Genomic DNA, 14,435 nt, shown 5'->3' with positions numbered 1-14,435 from the left:
GTTTATTGTATTTTGAGATGCGCATAAAATGAATGCTTATTGTCCATCATAAAGTCTGTAGAGTATGCAAATTTTTATTGTTTTCATCAAGACGGCGCCGAGCATGGCTGCCGTGTTGCGAGCTCCCAGCAAACTTTGTTGTGTTTTGAGTGTTTTACTTGTATTTTTGTCATTTTTTGTGCTGGATGTACACACTCCCATTACCTATGACAGACACACACTTCGGGAAACTGGCTCCCTAGTTGCACATCGAAGACCGGACTTTGAGTTTTTTAATGATGCTCTGTTTACAAACACAGCAACAGAGTCCTTTGTCTCGGTCACACAACCGAAGCGATGAAGGAAACTCAGCCGGAAAAGAGGAAAGAGAGCAGTCGTCCTCGTCAGACTAAGACCCCGTGAATTTCGACCTTGGTTCCCCACCATTCTGCTGGCTAACGTTCAATCACTGAACAACAAACTTTGCGAGCAACGGGCGCGCATTTCCTTGCAACGGAAAACAAGAAACTGCTGCATTATCTGCCTCACAGAAACCTGGCTATTTGCGGACGTACCAGACACAGCTGTTAAACTTTCGGGGTTCTCTGTGCACCGCACGGATAGAACGAAAGAACTAACAAGGAAAAGCAAAGGAGGTGTTTGTTTACTCATCGTGCGATGAGAGGAACATACACCTAGTTAAGATCATTTTGTTCTCCTGATCTGGAATACCCTATGCATCGGTGTCGGCAATACTGGCTACCAAGAGAGATCACAGCGGTTATCATTACGGCTGTCTACATCCACCCTCAAGCCAACACAGAGCAGGCGCTCAGGGAACTGTATGGGAGTATTAGCAAGCAGTTAACTGCACTCCCGGAGACAGCGTTTATTGTTACAGGGGACTTTAACAATGCTAATCTCAGGAAAATCGCTCCAAAATACTATCAACACATAACCACAAACATGCGTGGTGACCGGATTTGGGACCAATGCTATTCGCCGTTCCGGGATGCATACAAATCCCTCCCCTGCCCACCGTTTGGCAAATCAGATCACTCTACTGTTCTGCTCTTGCCTGCTTACAGGCAGAAATTGAAACGGGAACCACCCACCCTCAGGACGTTTCAGAGCTGGACAGACCAATCGGATTCCATACTTCAATACTTCAAGATGTTCCGGGCAGCGTGTGAGGACGACAGTGAAGTGTCCTCAGACACAGTTACATGCTTCATCAGGAAATGCATAGGAGACAAGGTCCCAACAAAAACTGTCCGTATCTACCCCAATCAAAAACCATGGATCAATGGCAAAGTTCGAACAGCCCTATATGTGCCAGCTTCCGCCTATAAATCCAGAAATGCTGAGGAACAAAAACAAGCAAATTACAACCTCAGGAAAACGTCAATACAGAGACATGGTAGAGGGTCAATTCAACACCAATAATGCAGGGAGCATGTGGCAGGCACTTAATTACATCACAAACTTTAAAAGTAACAAACCCGCCATTGTAAACATTGCCACGTCTCTCCCGGACGAGCTGAACTCGTTCTACGCCCGCTTTGAAGCCCAGGACAGCACGCGCACACTGCGCGCCTCCGCGGCCAAAACTGAAACCGCCAGCACACTCTCTGTTTCTGTAACGGACGTAAGGAGATCTTTCCGTCGCGTGAACATCCGGAAAGCGACGGGCCCAGATGGCATCCCTGGACATGTACTTAAAGCTTGCGCACACCAGCTAGCCGGGGTTTTCAGGGACATCTTTAACCTCTCACTCTCTCGGTCTGTGGTTCCCACATGCTTTAAGACAGCTACTATTGTGCCCATTCTGAAATCAGCTAAAACCACATGCTTGAATGACTGGCGTCCGATTGCTCTGACAGCCATCCTCAGCAAGTGCTTTGAGAAGCTGATTAAAAAGCACATCTGCTCTGTACTGCCCACTCACACTGACCCTCTGCAATTTACATACAGAAAAAAAATCGCTCCACTGATGATGCAATTACTTTCACCTTGCACACTGCTCTGTCTCACCTAGAAAACAAAAACACATATGTGAGAATGCTGTTTGTGGACTACAGTTCAGCATTCAGCACCATAGTGCCTGCCAAGCTGATGATGAAGCTCCAGGATCTGGGTCTACACAGCTCTCTGTGCAACTGGATCTTGACCTTCCTGTCAAGCAGACGCCAAGTGGTCAGAATGAACAACATTACATCATCCACATTGATCCTCATCACTTGTGCTCCACATGGCTGTGTTCTCAGCCCACTCCTGTACTCCCTGTACACATATAACTGTACAGCCAAACACAGCTCCAACGTCATCATTAAATTTGCTGATGACAGAACGTAGGTGGGCCTAATCACAGATAACGATGAGACAGCCTACAGAGAGGAGGTGTACACTCTGAAGCAGTGGTGTGAGGAAAACCACCTCTCACTCAACATCAACAAAACCAAGGAGCTGGAGGTGGATTTCAGGAGACAGAAGAGAGAACACAACCCCATCACCATCAACGGGACACCATTAGAGAGAGTTAGCACTTTTAAGTTTCCTGGAGTACACATCACTGAGGATTTGACATAGACTGCTCACACAGACGCAGTGCTGAAGAAGGAACAACAACGCCTCTTCTTCCTCAGGCGTCTCAGGAGGTTTGGAATGAGCCCCCACATCCTCTGCTCGTTCTACACCTGGACTGTGGAGAGCATCCTGTCAGGCTGTATCACCACCTGGTATCGAAATAGCACCAGCAGCAATCCCAAAGGCCTACATAGGATTGTGCGAACTGCTGGACGCGTAGTAGGAGGTGAGCTTCCCTCCCTCCAGGACATCTACACCAGGCGGTGCATGAGAAAAGCCAAGGGAATTATCAGCGACTCCAGCCACCCAAGCCATAGACTTTTCTCTCTGCTACCCTCAGGCAGACGGATCCGCAGCATGCGATCACGCACTAGCCGGCTGAAGGAAAGTTTCTTCCCTGAGACTATCAGGCTGAAGATCACTATACACACTCCACACAGACTCTTCCATACCCCTCACTGCACACCATCAATATGTAGCATGCACTGCACTTTAACCAATCCATACTTGAAACAATACTGCCTACAAGTATGAGGACACCTATTCATTGTACATATCGCTGTCAATTTTACATTGTTCTGTTTATTTATTTTTTTTTTTGAGGAGTACTGTGTTATTTTGGACTGTCGTTGTATTTGCACTGTCTGTGTTTTGCACTGTTGTTGTATTTGCACTGTCATTTCATTTGCACTGTCTGTATTTTGTACTGTCTGGAGCCAGCACCCATAAGCTTTTTACTCATAAGATCACACGTGCTGCTGCTGATGTGACAATAAAAGTGATATGATTTGATTTTTATTTGATTTACTGTATGCAAACATGGATTTTGTGGATTTATGTATCATTTTAGAAACTTTGTAGAGTAAGCAAGACCTTTTTAAAAAATGCAAAATAATGCATGTACATTGTTGTTGTGTGAATACATTTTAAGTGTATTTCTGTTAGACTTGGGTTAAGTAAAAATAATTATTATGATTCATTGTTTCTTAAAACTATGACTATAAAACCTACTAAAGTTATTGTTATTTTATGAGAATTCATGAGTAAAGATTCACAGAATAGGATAGGGATATTTTTAGTGGTTTTGCTTACAGGCTGATTTAATATGGACTAAAATTATAGCATGGTCATAAAAGTGATGTGTTATTTTTAACCTGGAATGTACTAATGTTTATTATATCATCTTTCTTTTCTAATGTCTGCCCGTCACTGTCCTTCAGTAATAACTGTAAGTATTCACTCTATACAAGTACATGCACACTTCTATGATATATCATATATTGATGAACAATTATTTTAAACGGGCTACATTTCATCAACATTTTCTCCCACTGATGTGGTTCTAAACTTTTAGGAATTTCTTTCTTCTGTTGAACACAAAACAAGATTTTTTATTATCTTAATAATCTACTTCCATCCAAAGATGCAAATTAAACTTTTGGCAAAAATGCAATATTGCATAAATCATTTGTGAATAAAGTGCCATTTTCATCCAATCAAAGAGTCAAAGAGAACAAAAAGGTCAAACAAAATCAAATGATTTTTCGTATGAGCATGCTGGAGTTAATTCTGTAAATGTGTTTCCATTGTAGTTTATGCACATTTTTTCTTATCAGATAAAAACATTTATCCTACTCAGTTGCATTTTCAAAATATATGTGCATCTTGGCAATTTTTAATGCAATAATCCAAAATGTGCATAAAAATATGTGGTTGGAAACTATGCATGAGGCGATAACTGGTTTCAAGGTTTACCGTGGTCTGGAAAAGTCAAGGTTTTAATACCGCTAAAATGTTCTGTTATACCATGATTTATGATTTATATTTAACTATTTAACCTGACATGTTTACAATTCCAAAATATTATGATTGTTTCATAAAATTAAATAACATGGGAAACATTTTTGTTGTTATTTGTTTTACCCAGACATTAAAAAAATAACTTTATTTAGAGCAGTAATCACAATACCATCATAACGTGAAACCGTTGTATTTTTATCCAAGGTTATCATACTGTCAGAAACTTATACTGGCCCATGCCTAATAGAAACATACAGAAGCTATTGATATTCACAGTTGAAACAACAAATACTTTATAAGTCAAATGTGGTTTTCAGTATGTATCCTTGTGATTAAGAGAAGAAAGAAACTCAAACAGTGGAAACTCAAACAATGGATGGATGATTAAATGATAACAGAATTTACATTTTCTAAACTATGTCTTTAGACATACAGATTTACAGCAGAGGCACATATAAACACTCACACAGTTTGAGTGAAAGAGGAGACAGTAACTGTATCTGCAGTGAAAGGAGAGAAGACACACATCAGTGCAGTCAATGCAGAGTCTGTCCAAAACTTATAGTTTTTGCTAGATTTTGCTCATTTTACCTTTACCTGTCTTCAGAATGAATACATGAAAGAAAACTTCCTCATCAAGATCGAGACATGGCACAAACCTGACATGGGCCAGCAGGATAATGTAAGTCCAGCACTGTATGACTGTGTTGTCTCATTTATATAAAACCTGATGATCCAATGCAATATCAAAGAAATTCCTAACTTTGATTTACATACTAACTCGTGTTCATTTGTATAACCTCATTCATTTTAGCATGATTTACTCATCCCTCAAAGTGGGGCATGCCTTCTTATAAAAGTCATGTTTTAGAAGGGAAGAAATCTTAGGAATTCATACAAAATAGTCACTTTAATGACAATACGTAAAATAGACACATTTGCATGATCATGTTCTCTGGAATTATTTTTGTGTTAATATAGGTTCACGGTTTAGACCCAGACACCTGGAAGAAAGTAGATGTGGTTTACATAGACATTGCAGACAGAAGTCAGGTGGAGCCAAAGGTGAGTTTAGTTGGATAAAATAAGAACCATTTCCAGTTGCTTTCTACTTCTATATCTGATTGTGTAATCTCCTTAAAGGACTATAAACCAGAGGAAGACCCTAGTAAGTATAAGTCTGTAAAGACTGGAAGAGGGCCGCTTGGTCCAGATTGGAAGGTAATGCATTTTAATCAAAGTCTCTTTAAGGCAAGTCATTTCACTCGGTGGCCATCTTTAAAACTCCTCTCAGGCATTCTGTTTGAATGGGAAACATTTAATTCTCCAAATTTGCTTGCCAAGCTTACAATTTCATTTTATATTCAGAATCACCAATAAAAATAAACCAAAACTGCCTCTTAAGTTTTATTTCTGAATGTTTGAATTGGCAGAAACTCGTAAAAGCACACGTCTGGTCTGAGCCGCTCCTCCAAAGAATCTTCAGTTTATAGCGATCAATGATTGGCTCCTGTTCTAGGCTTCATCCGTTTTATTGACCGTTAAACTTTTCCCCATTCAAATCTATATGAGTGACATGACTTGTGTATTCTATAGTCTTTATTTTAATGTTGCTTGAAGGAGCTGTGTGCCAGTATAAACATAGTCAGTGAGTGCTTGAATTACAGTATGAGTGGGAAGCTTATTAATCGGAAATGATATGCTAATGCTTAATGGATTTTGCATCTGTGTAGAGAGAGCTACCTAAAAAGACAGACTGCCCACACATGTGTGCCTACAAACTGGTTACTGTCAAGTTCAAGTGGTGGGGCCTGCAAAACAAAGTGGAAAACTTTATTCAAAAGGTCAGTGTGATTTACTGAAGAACTAATTATAGTTAACGAGAAATCAAAACTCAACAAATTAAGTGCATGACTGGGGGTGTGTTCACAGGTTTAATTAAAACAATCTCTGGTTCAAATGCTTTGTTGGTGGAGTTCATTTCAATAAGTGGACTGAGAGCTCTAAAAAACTTCCAAATTTACTGAAATATTACCATGATAAGAACAAAACGTCAGAAAAAGTGCTGAATCTCAGCAAAATCTTGTCTCAAATACATAGAAAAGGAGCTCTATTGAAAGTATGAAATGTTCATTCAAATTGAAATACTCAAATATGTGATTTTTTGTTTTTTGTTTTTAAAGAGACCCAGTGTGTGCTTTGTCTTTATTGTTTATGTTTTAATTACATTGTGGACTGTGTTGTAAAAAAATTACAAAGAAAAAAGAAAGCTACTCTCTAAATGTGAAATGCTAAGTTACAATAGCCTCCTTTCTCTGTCAAGGTAAGAATGGCCATCAATATTCATGATATTGACACTTCTTCATCTATATACTTTCCAACAAAACAAATGTCTAAAAAAAGTTAAATCACCACATTGTTTAATCTGTATGAATGTGATTTGCACGTTATTTTGTAGAAAAAAGTAGCCCTCCACATTCAGTGTTTTGTATTCACTTAAATACAGAACATGTTGCTCATGTATTATTGTAGCAATGTTTGTGCTGACAAGTTGGTTTGATCAGCAATTAATATATTTATAAGAAACTGGATAAAGCACAAATGTCAAGGCATGTCAAAACATCTCAACCATGTGCCAAATCTTCAAATATATGACTTCTAATTCAACTGAAATTCATTTATTTATTTTTCTTAGTCCTTTTATTCATCAGGGGTCACCACAGTGGAATGAACCGCCAAATAAGCATTTGTTTTGCGCGGCGGATGCCGTTCCAGCTGCAACCCAGTACTGCGAAATATCCATACACACTCATACACTATGACCAATTTAGTTCATTCAATTCTCCTCTACCGCATGTCTTTGGACTTGTGTGGGAAACCCGAGCACCCAGAGGAAACCCACACAAACATGGGGAGAACATGCAAACTCCACACAGAAATGCCAACTGACCCAGTCAGGACTTGAACCAGTGACCTTCTTCCTGTGAGGCGAAAATGTTTAAAATTAATTTATAAGGCTGATTTACAATAACTTAATGAATTTTATTTAATAAAAACACTAATTTAACCGATCAAACGTGTCAGTAAAGGCATTTCTGATGGATCAAGCGACATTAGAAACTGAAGTAATGGCTGCTGAAAATTAAGTTTTGCCACAACAGAAAGGCATTTATCAAATATAAAAATATAAAAACAGAACAGTTATTAAAATTAATAACATTTCATGGTATATGGGCAAAATGGTGGCTCATGGGTGTTCTGGTTTCCCAACTGTCCAAAGACATGTGGTATAGGTGAATTGAATAAACTAAATTGGTAGTGGTGCATGTATGAGAATGAGTGTGTACGGATATTTTCCAGTACTGGGTTGCAGCTGGAAGGGCATCCACTCAATTCAAAGCTCAATTCAAAACTTGACCGGTGACCGACGCTTAATTCAAAACTGGACCGGTGACTGACACTCAATTTAAAACTCGACTGGTAACCGATGCTCAGATTAAAAACTTGACTGGTAACCAACGCTCAGATTCAAAACTAGACAAAAAAGAAAAATATAAATTAAACAAATACCATCATATAATTGTTTTCGATTAACTGATATACAAAATGGAGTGTAGTACATTTCCACTTAAAAACTCCTATTTTAATTCCATTCAGTTTTTTTAGCCATACTTAGAACTACTTAAAAGTTCTCCTTCCAAAACAAACTTATTATCTCTTTCTCCCTTTTTTTCCAGCAAGAGAAGCGCTTGTTCACTAACTTCCATCGGCAGCTGTTCTGTTGGATTGATAAATGGATCGAGCTGAACATGGACGACATCCGCAGAATGGAGGAAGAGACCAGAAAGGAATTGGATGAGGTCAGATGATGAGATGCCCTTTTGTCCACTTTAAATCATTCCGCCTTTTTGTCGTTCAATATAAACAAGCATTTATTTTGGAAGAGCGCTAGCAGTTGGTTTCATTTGTTGTCGACCTACCACACATTTTCCCACCATACAAAGACAATTACTTGTAACAAGGCAGATGAATAATTGAATGTAGCTCATAATAAGGGCCAGTCGCTGTGAACAAAAGGGGCAGCAGAGCGGAGCAGGTCACAGTTCAGTGCTCTCAGGTGCCGTTCGGCGACGAGTGACGTCATTTACTGGCACTATCCCAAGTTCCATGTACTTGCAGGACTATCCCAGAAATTTGGGGTTGTCTCTTGACTCCCTCAGGTGGTTTAACATGTCTCTGAGGATATGACTGTTTTCTGCTTGTTTCATTTTGATTGGGAAAACAAAGTCTGAAAATGTAAACGGGCCAATGTGGCAACCTTGTTGAAACAGGTTTTACAAAACTAGTCTTGTTGATTCTTTGGCTTTATGTCCACATGGATGTTGTTTTATTGGTGTGTTTTAGATGAGAGTGAAGGATCCAGTGAAAGGAATGGTGGCTCTTGAAGACTGAGGTGGCTCTGGATGCTGCTGTTCGTAAAGGTACAGTAATTGATGATCTTTAGCGCCCTCTTATGTCATTTATCTGAAATAGCATGTGAGAACTAAAAAAATAATCTATTTAATTATTGCTGTATAGATTCAATATACATGTGATGTTTGGGATTTGGTACTCATTAATAGTTGAAGCTGAAAATGTGTAGGACTTTTTGTTTGTTTTGGTGGTCTCAGTGTCAAATATACATTTCTATAAGCTTTCAAACCTCCAAACAATGAAGCATCACGCCAAAAAAATTAAAAAAGCCTTTTTTGGAACAAGTCAGAAGCTTTTTATCAAGTCTGATATATAACTTATTGTATGCCTTGTAGTGCTTTTGGTCTGAGAAAAGCGCACTATACATAAAATGTATTATTATTATTATTATTATTATTATTATTATTATTATTATTATTATTATTATTATTATATAACATGTTATAAGTATATTTTACATTTAATCTAACATTATTTTAATGATGTTTGCCGAGTACAAAAGTACAAATGTTGCATGGCTATAATTTTGACAATAGGCAAAGAATATATTGTATAGACATTTACTTTTTTCATATAAATTTTTTATTTGCCAAAAATAATTTGTATATTAAGTTAAAATCATATAATATATATACATATGATAAATTCCATGCCATACATATATAAAAACTCATTTTGATTAGTATATGCATTGATAATCTGAATTACACAACTTTAAATGGGATTTTCTCAGTATTTTTATATTTTATCTGGGGATGTCCTGATCAGGTTGTTTTGCGAGTCCAAGTCATTTAATTTTGAGTATCTTATGATTTCGAAACCCGATCCGATACTTCTATAATACATTAAAAAGAGCGAAGAAACAGATCTAGAATGTTCCTTACTTTTATTTCATTCAATGTTATTGGCCCATGAACATTTCCTGCTTGTTGTCATATTACTAACTTTATTATATTTATAACTATAACAAGAGGCAATTCAATCATGACTTAACATTAAAACAGCTGTCATAATGTTATTTGCATAACATATATCAATATTTTGGCTTTTTTTTAGATTTTTTTGGATTCTTTGAAGCATATATATATATATATATATATATATATATATATATATATATATATATATATATATATATATATATATATATGTGTGTGTATGTCCTGATCGGGAGGTAACGTCCCATTTCGATCGAGTCTAAAATGATCGACCCCGATTTCCAGTTACGTGATCGGATCTGGACATCCATAATTTTAACCTTCATATTTTCAAATAGTTTTACCTAGTTTACCTAAATATTGTCCAAACCATATGTCAATGGGAAGCTTATTTAATCAACTTTCAGATGCATGAGACTCAATATCTTACTGCTTTTGTCACAAATTTCTTTTTAAAAAATAATTACAACAGTAATCTGCACATATTCAGCAAGTATTACATCACTAACTCCTTGTAAACATAACTGTCTTGTTTAGCTTTTAAAGTAATTGAACTCTTGTTCTCTGTGTTTCTCAGATCAGACGTGAACTCCTGCAAACCAGCAGCATCGCTCTCCTCAATCAAATCAAAGCAACACGTCTTTTTAATCATAATCAAAGTCCTTCATCCAGCCCTTTTTTCGTGGCCGTTTGTCCTGAGCATCCTTCATATCTTCCTTTCAGTCTGACAATGGAGCACACTGATGAGTTAAATAAGCTGTTATGCTGGTTCAAAAAGTCACGCCCACTTTATAAAGTCTACCTACTTAAACTAATACAGGGACGATCAGCAGTTCGTCATTTATGATGTCAGATCAACACGTGGAGCTCGACAGACTTGTGTTCAGTAAAAAGCTGATGATATTTGTGTGTATATATAAATATATATTCAGAATATCTATTGGAAGTGGAGTTATTGTGACAGGTGTACAAACAGGGTTTTTAAGTGATTGTTTAAATTTTTTTTGCGGACCAAGTTTTGTTTTAATCTTGTAGTGATTTGTTTTTATTGCTGTACGTTTTCATTTCATTCTACCCACTACTTTTTTAACCTATTTATCTGCTGATCCAAGGTGTAAGTGTGTCTATTCATAGTGTAATACTGTACAATCGCTGTCCCATAACAGTCATTGTGGAGTTATTTTGACCAGCAGCTGCTGAGTCATGTTGAATCGACCGCAAGTACAGTTTTGCGTAAAACACAGAGTTTATAATAATCTGCTCAGCATTGCTACATCGAACAGTATCACATTCATGGAATAAGCTCAAAGTATTGTTGTTTGTTCATCAAAAGTCATTATTAATGGTTTTCATTGTCCTCTCTTCCAAAGTTTTCCGGTGTGTGATAAATTGCTTTTATTTTTATTTATTTTTTATAAATCGACAGGTGTACATTTGGTGTAGCTCACCCTCTATTGGCTGTTTTTGATTGGTCTATGAAATCAGGCTCCGCCCTCTTATTTAGCAACTGGCTGATGATATTTAAAAGAGGTGACCCTTTAAATCTTTCATAAAAGGTTTATGTATTAAGGCCTGTTATTATTAAAAAAAAGTCATTTTTCCTGGTGCTCAAGGAGGATGTTTTATGTTACTGTATGCGCATATTCATAAATGTATTCATTTCACCTCCTTTCCATTTTATTTGAAGGATTGATTATCTTCCCCTTTTATAACTTGAGGATAAAGACACGTTTATCCAGATATTAGCAATAATACCTCCTTTCACAAACCCTTCCAGTCAAGATAAATGATGTGAGATAGAGATTTTAGAAATATATATATAGTCCACCCCCACTCAGAATGTCGCTTCATTAGGATTTAATACAAATATACTCCCACTTCAAGTCAATCTTAGTTTTATGGATATGGAATTGGATAAGGACGGAGAAATGGGTTGAGTATGGGTTTTTAAATCAGTCTTTTCTTAGTAACGTGATGTCTGTGTGGATGTATGTGCGTTTGAAGTTCTTAGTGTTTCTTGTTTTTGCGTGAGGGACATCCGACATGTAACTAAGGGTATGTTTATATGACACCATTTTTAACTATAAATGGACATATTAATGTGTTTTAGCCATTCGGTTACACAAGAACAGTTTTTATGGGGTCTGAAAATACAAAAATTGGAAAGCCACAATGTTCCGTGTAATTGACAATAATGGAAATGTGTGACGTCTTGCGCATATGTATTACATGCACTGATTCTTGACTACTGAAAAAAATTATAGCTCATAATACAATAAAATGCTTGAAGTGTTTATTTGCAATGTGATATTGCCACCTACTGGCCTGGAGTGCATAACACAGCCTTTTTGTGTATCCATGTCAACAAGGTTCATTTTAACAATACTGTATGTTTAAACAACATTTTTTTATTTTATTTACTGTTGTCATGTAAACATACCCTGAAACGGAGGTTTACACTGTAGTGTTTCTTTCCGCCAATGCTCAGGACCCATGATGCACACCTAAATTCACTCTGACAGAGTTAAATTACTCTCATAGAATTGCATCAAATTCTGGGTAAGTGAATGCAGGTGTAGATTTTGTGCATTAAAAGCATTATAATACAACCATGGATACACCAGAACTGTGTAGGTCCTGAGTCCAATCAAGTAATGTATGGATGTATGCATTGAATTGTGTATATAGTATATAAATAAATGTAGATGAACACATAAATATAAATATATATATAAATATAAAACTATATAAATATAGTTCAGACTATCCTGCCAGGCTATCAGCACATACAGCCTTCCATCAACCCACCCAGAGTAATTATGTCTAGCGGTTTAGTAATGGCTGGAAGTTATCTGTGGGTTATCAGTGTCATTTGTTTCTTTATAATATGTAGTGGTTTAGGGAATTTAAGCAAGATTTTAAGTGATCTGAACTTGGATCCTTTAGATAACTCCGCCCATTACTGTTGCTGGCTTCTCCCTCCTAATCCCTGGCCTCTCCTCTTTGGCAGGATGGTGTCTAAATTTGTTTTCATTCATCGATTGTTGTTGTATTTTTCGCTGTGAGTCGTAGAAATCTTTCACGTTTAAATTTCTTTTAATGCTTACACTGTGAACGAAGCCACGTTTAGGACCTTTCAGCTTGAGAAAAAGTCCCTTTTTCGGGGAGGGGTATGGACTAAATGCCATTCTTCTCTCAGGAGATTTGATGAAAAACTCGTCCTTTGAATGACAGGTGGCTTATAAAAGTGAACTATCCACACGAACTGATCATCAGCGGATTGTGTTACCATAATGTGAGGCAGATCATGATAAACAGGACTTTTTCATAGATATGTTGTTGTTAGATTTCACAATTTGTTGTTGAAATTAAAACCCAATGATTTTAGGAATACAAAAAAAAAAGATATATATAAAAATCTTCTGTTCACCCCACCCTGTCATGTCATCTGTTTTATTTATTTTCTTTTACTGTGAATTTGTGCCTTTTGTCATCTTATCTTCCAATAAAACTACATTGGAGATGTGAAGAAAAAAACTTTTAAAAAGTAGTGCTTTATTGGTTTACATATGTTACTTGGATGTTTTTTCAATGGATTTTGTGCATTTCTTTAAAAATTGTCAGTTGTTTTCTATTAGGGTTAGTTCACCCTAAAGAACTCTGCTCATCTTCGGGACATTTTCGGGATCTTTGGGATATTTTAGATGAATTCGAGAGCTACTGTCCTCCATAGGCAACAGTTCTAAGACATTCAAAGTCAAGAAAAGGAACCAGAAGTTTGTCAAAACATTCCATAGCATTAGCAGCACAACTGTAATCATACGAAGCTCCAAGAACATTTTTGTGCACAATATTTAATCTAAAATACCTTAATTTGCATTCTGAAGATGAACAAAGATCTCAGGGGACTGGAAACAACATGAGGGTGAATAATTAATAACAGAACTTTAATTTTTGTGTGAACTAACCCCCATTTAACAATTAAGCTGTTGCCTAATGTTGAGTCTGGCTTTCAAATAATTCTATACTCCATTATTTCTAGTCTTTATTCATTATGGATATAAATCTCATTACATCATGTAATTTCCAAAGTACACATGTCTTGGTATTATTAACTCTCAGGACAAAAACTGCCATATACTGAGTACTGACGTAAACAGGCATAAATCATGGGGGCGTCTGCAAACCCTCTCTTTCATTCAGCGAAATGTTCAGGCTAATCAGGATTTAAAATGTTGAAGCCAGATTAAACTAACCCCTGCTTATGAAGCTTGTGAGAAAAGGAAACAAGTTTGATTCAGATACTCTTGTTGTATTATACATGAAACATTTTATATTGTTTATTTAATGTTTTTAATAACAAACAAATGTAAGACATAAGTCTTATTCAAGATCTTCAAAGAAAGCAATGAACTGTGCGGATATTTGGCCTGTGAAATTTTCCCTTAATCTCTGGTTTGTTTAAAAAGTCCACTTCGTCAGCTTAAAGGCTGCCACGTTAGTTAAGAAGTCTTTATGGACGAGTCTTTACACTCAAGATGTGTATAAAAGTGTTAAACCCTTATTATTACTATCAAAAGCTAGTAATTAAAAAGTTTATAAAATTTTAAGTGTTGGAAATAATCCAAGTAATGTAACATTTTTTTTATTTGATTTTTT

The 14,435-nt window shown here is 36.7% G+C and overlaps 1 protein-coding gene across 1 annotated transcript in view; it reads left to right on the top strand.

Moving 5' to 3' along the window:
* Positions 1-12,024, top strand: part of pitpnab (phosphatidylinositol transfer protein, alpha b) — a 36,749-nt gene extending 24,725 nt beyond the window's left edge. The window contains exons 5-12 of the mRNA XM_021479347.3: positions 3,786-3,793; positions 4,973-5,047; positions 5,347-5,430; positions 5,509-5,586; positions 6,099-6,209; positions 8,103-8,225; positions 8,770-8,846; positions 10,354-12,024. Coding sequence (XP_021335022.1) covers positions 3,786-3,793; positions 4,973-5,047; positions 5,347-5,430; positions 5,509-5,586; positions 6,099-6,209; positions 8,103-8,225; positions 8,770-8,817 — 527 coding nt within the window. The 3' untranslated portion in view covers positions 8,818-8,846; positions 10,354-12,024. The remainder of the gene's footprint in view (positions 1-3,785; positions 3,794-4,972; positions 5,048-5,346; positions 5,431-5,508; positions 5,587-6,098; positions 6,210-8,102; positions 8,226-8,769; positions 8,847-10,353) is intronic.
* Positions 12,025-14,435: the final 2,411 nt, after the last annotated feature.

This window comes from Danio rerio, chromosome 10, assembly GCF_049306965.1.
Source record: "Danio rerio strain Tuebingen ecotype United States chromosome 10, GRCz12tu, whole genome shotgun sequence".
NCBI classification, from domain to species: Eukaryota; Metazoa; Chordata; class Actinopteri; order Cypriniformes; family Danionidae; genus Danio; species Danio rerio.
This window is presented reverse-complemented; position numbering and strand designations above follow the sequence as displayed.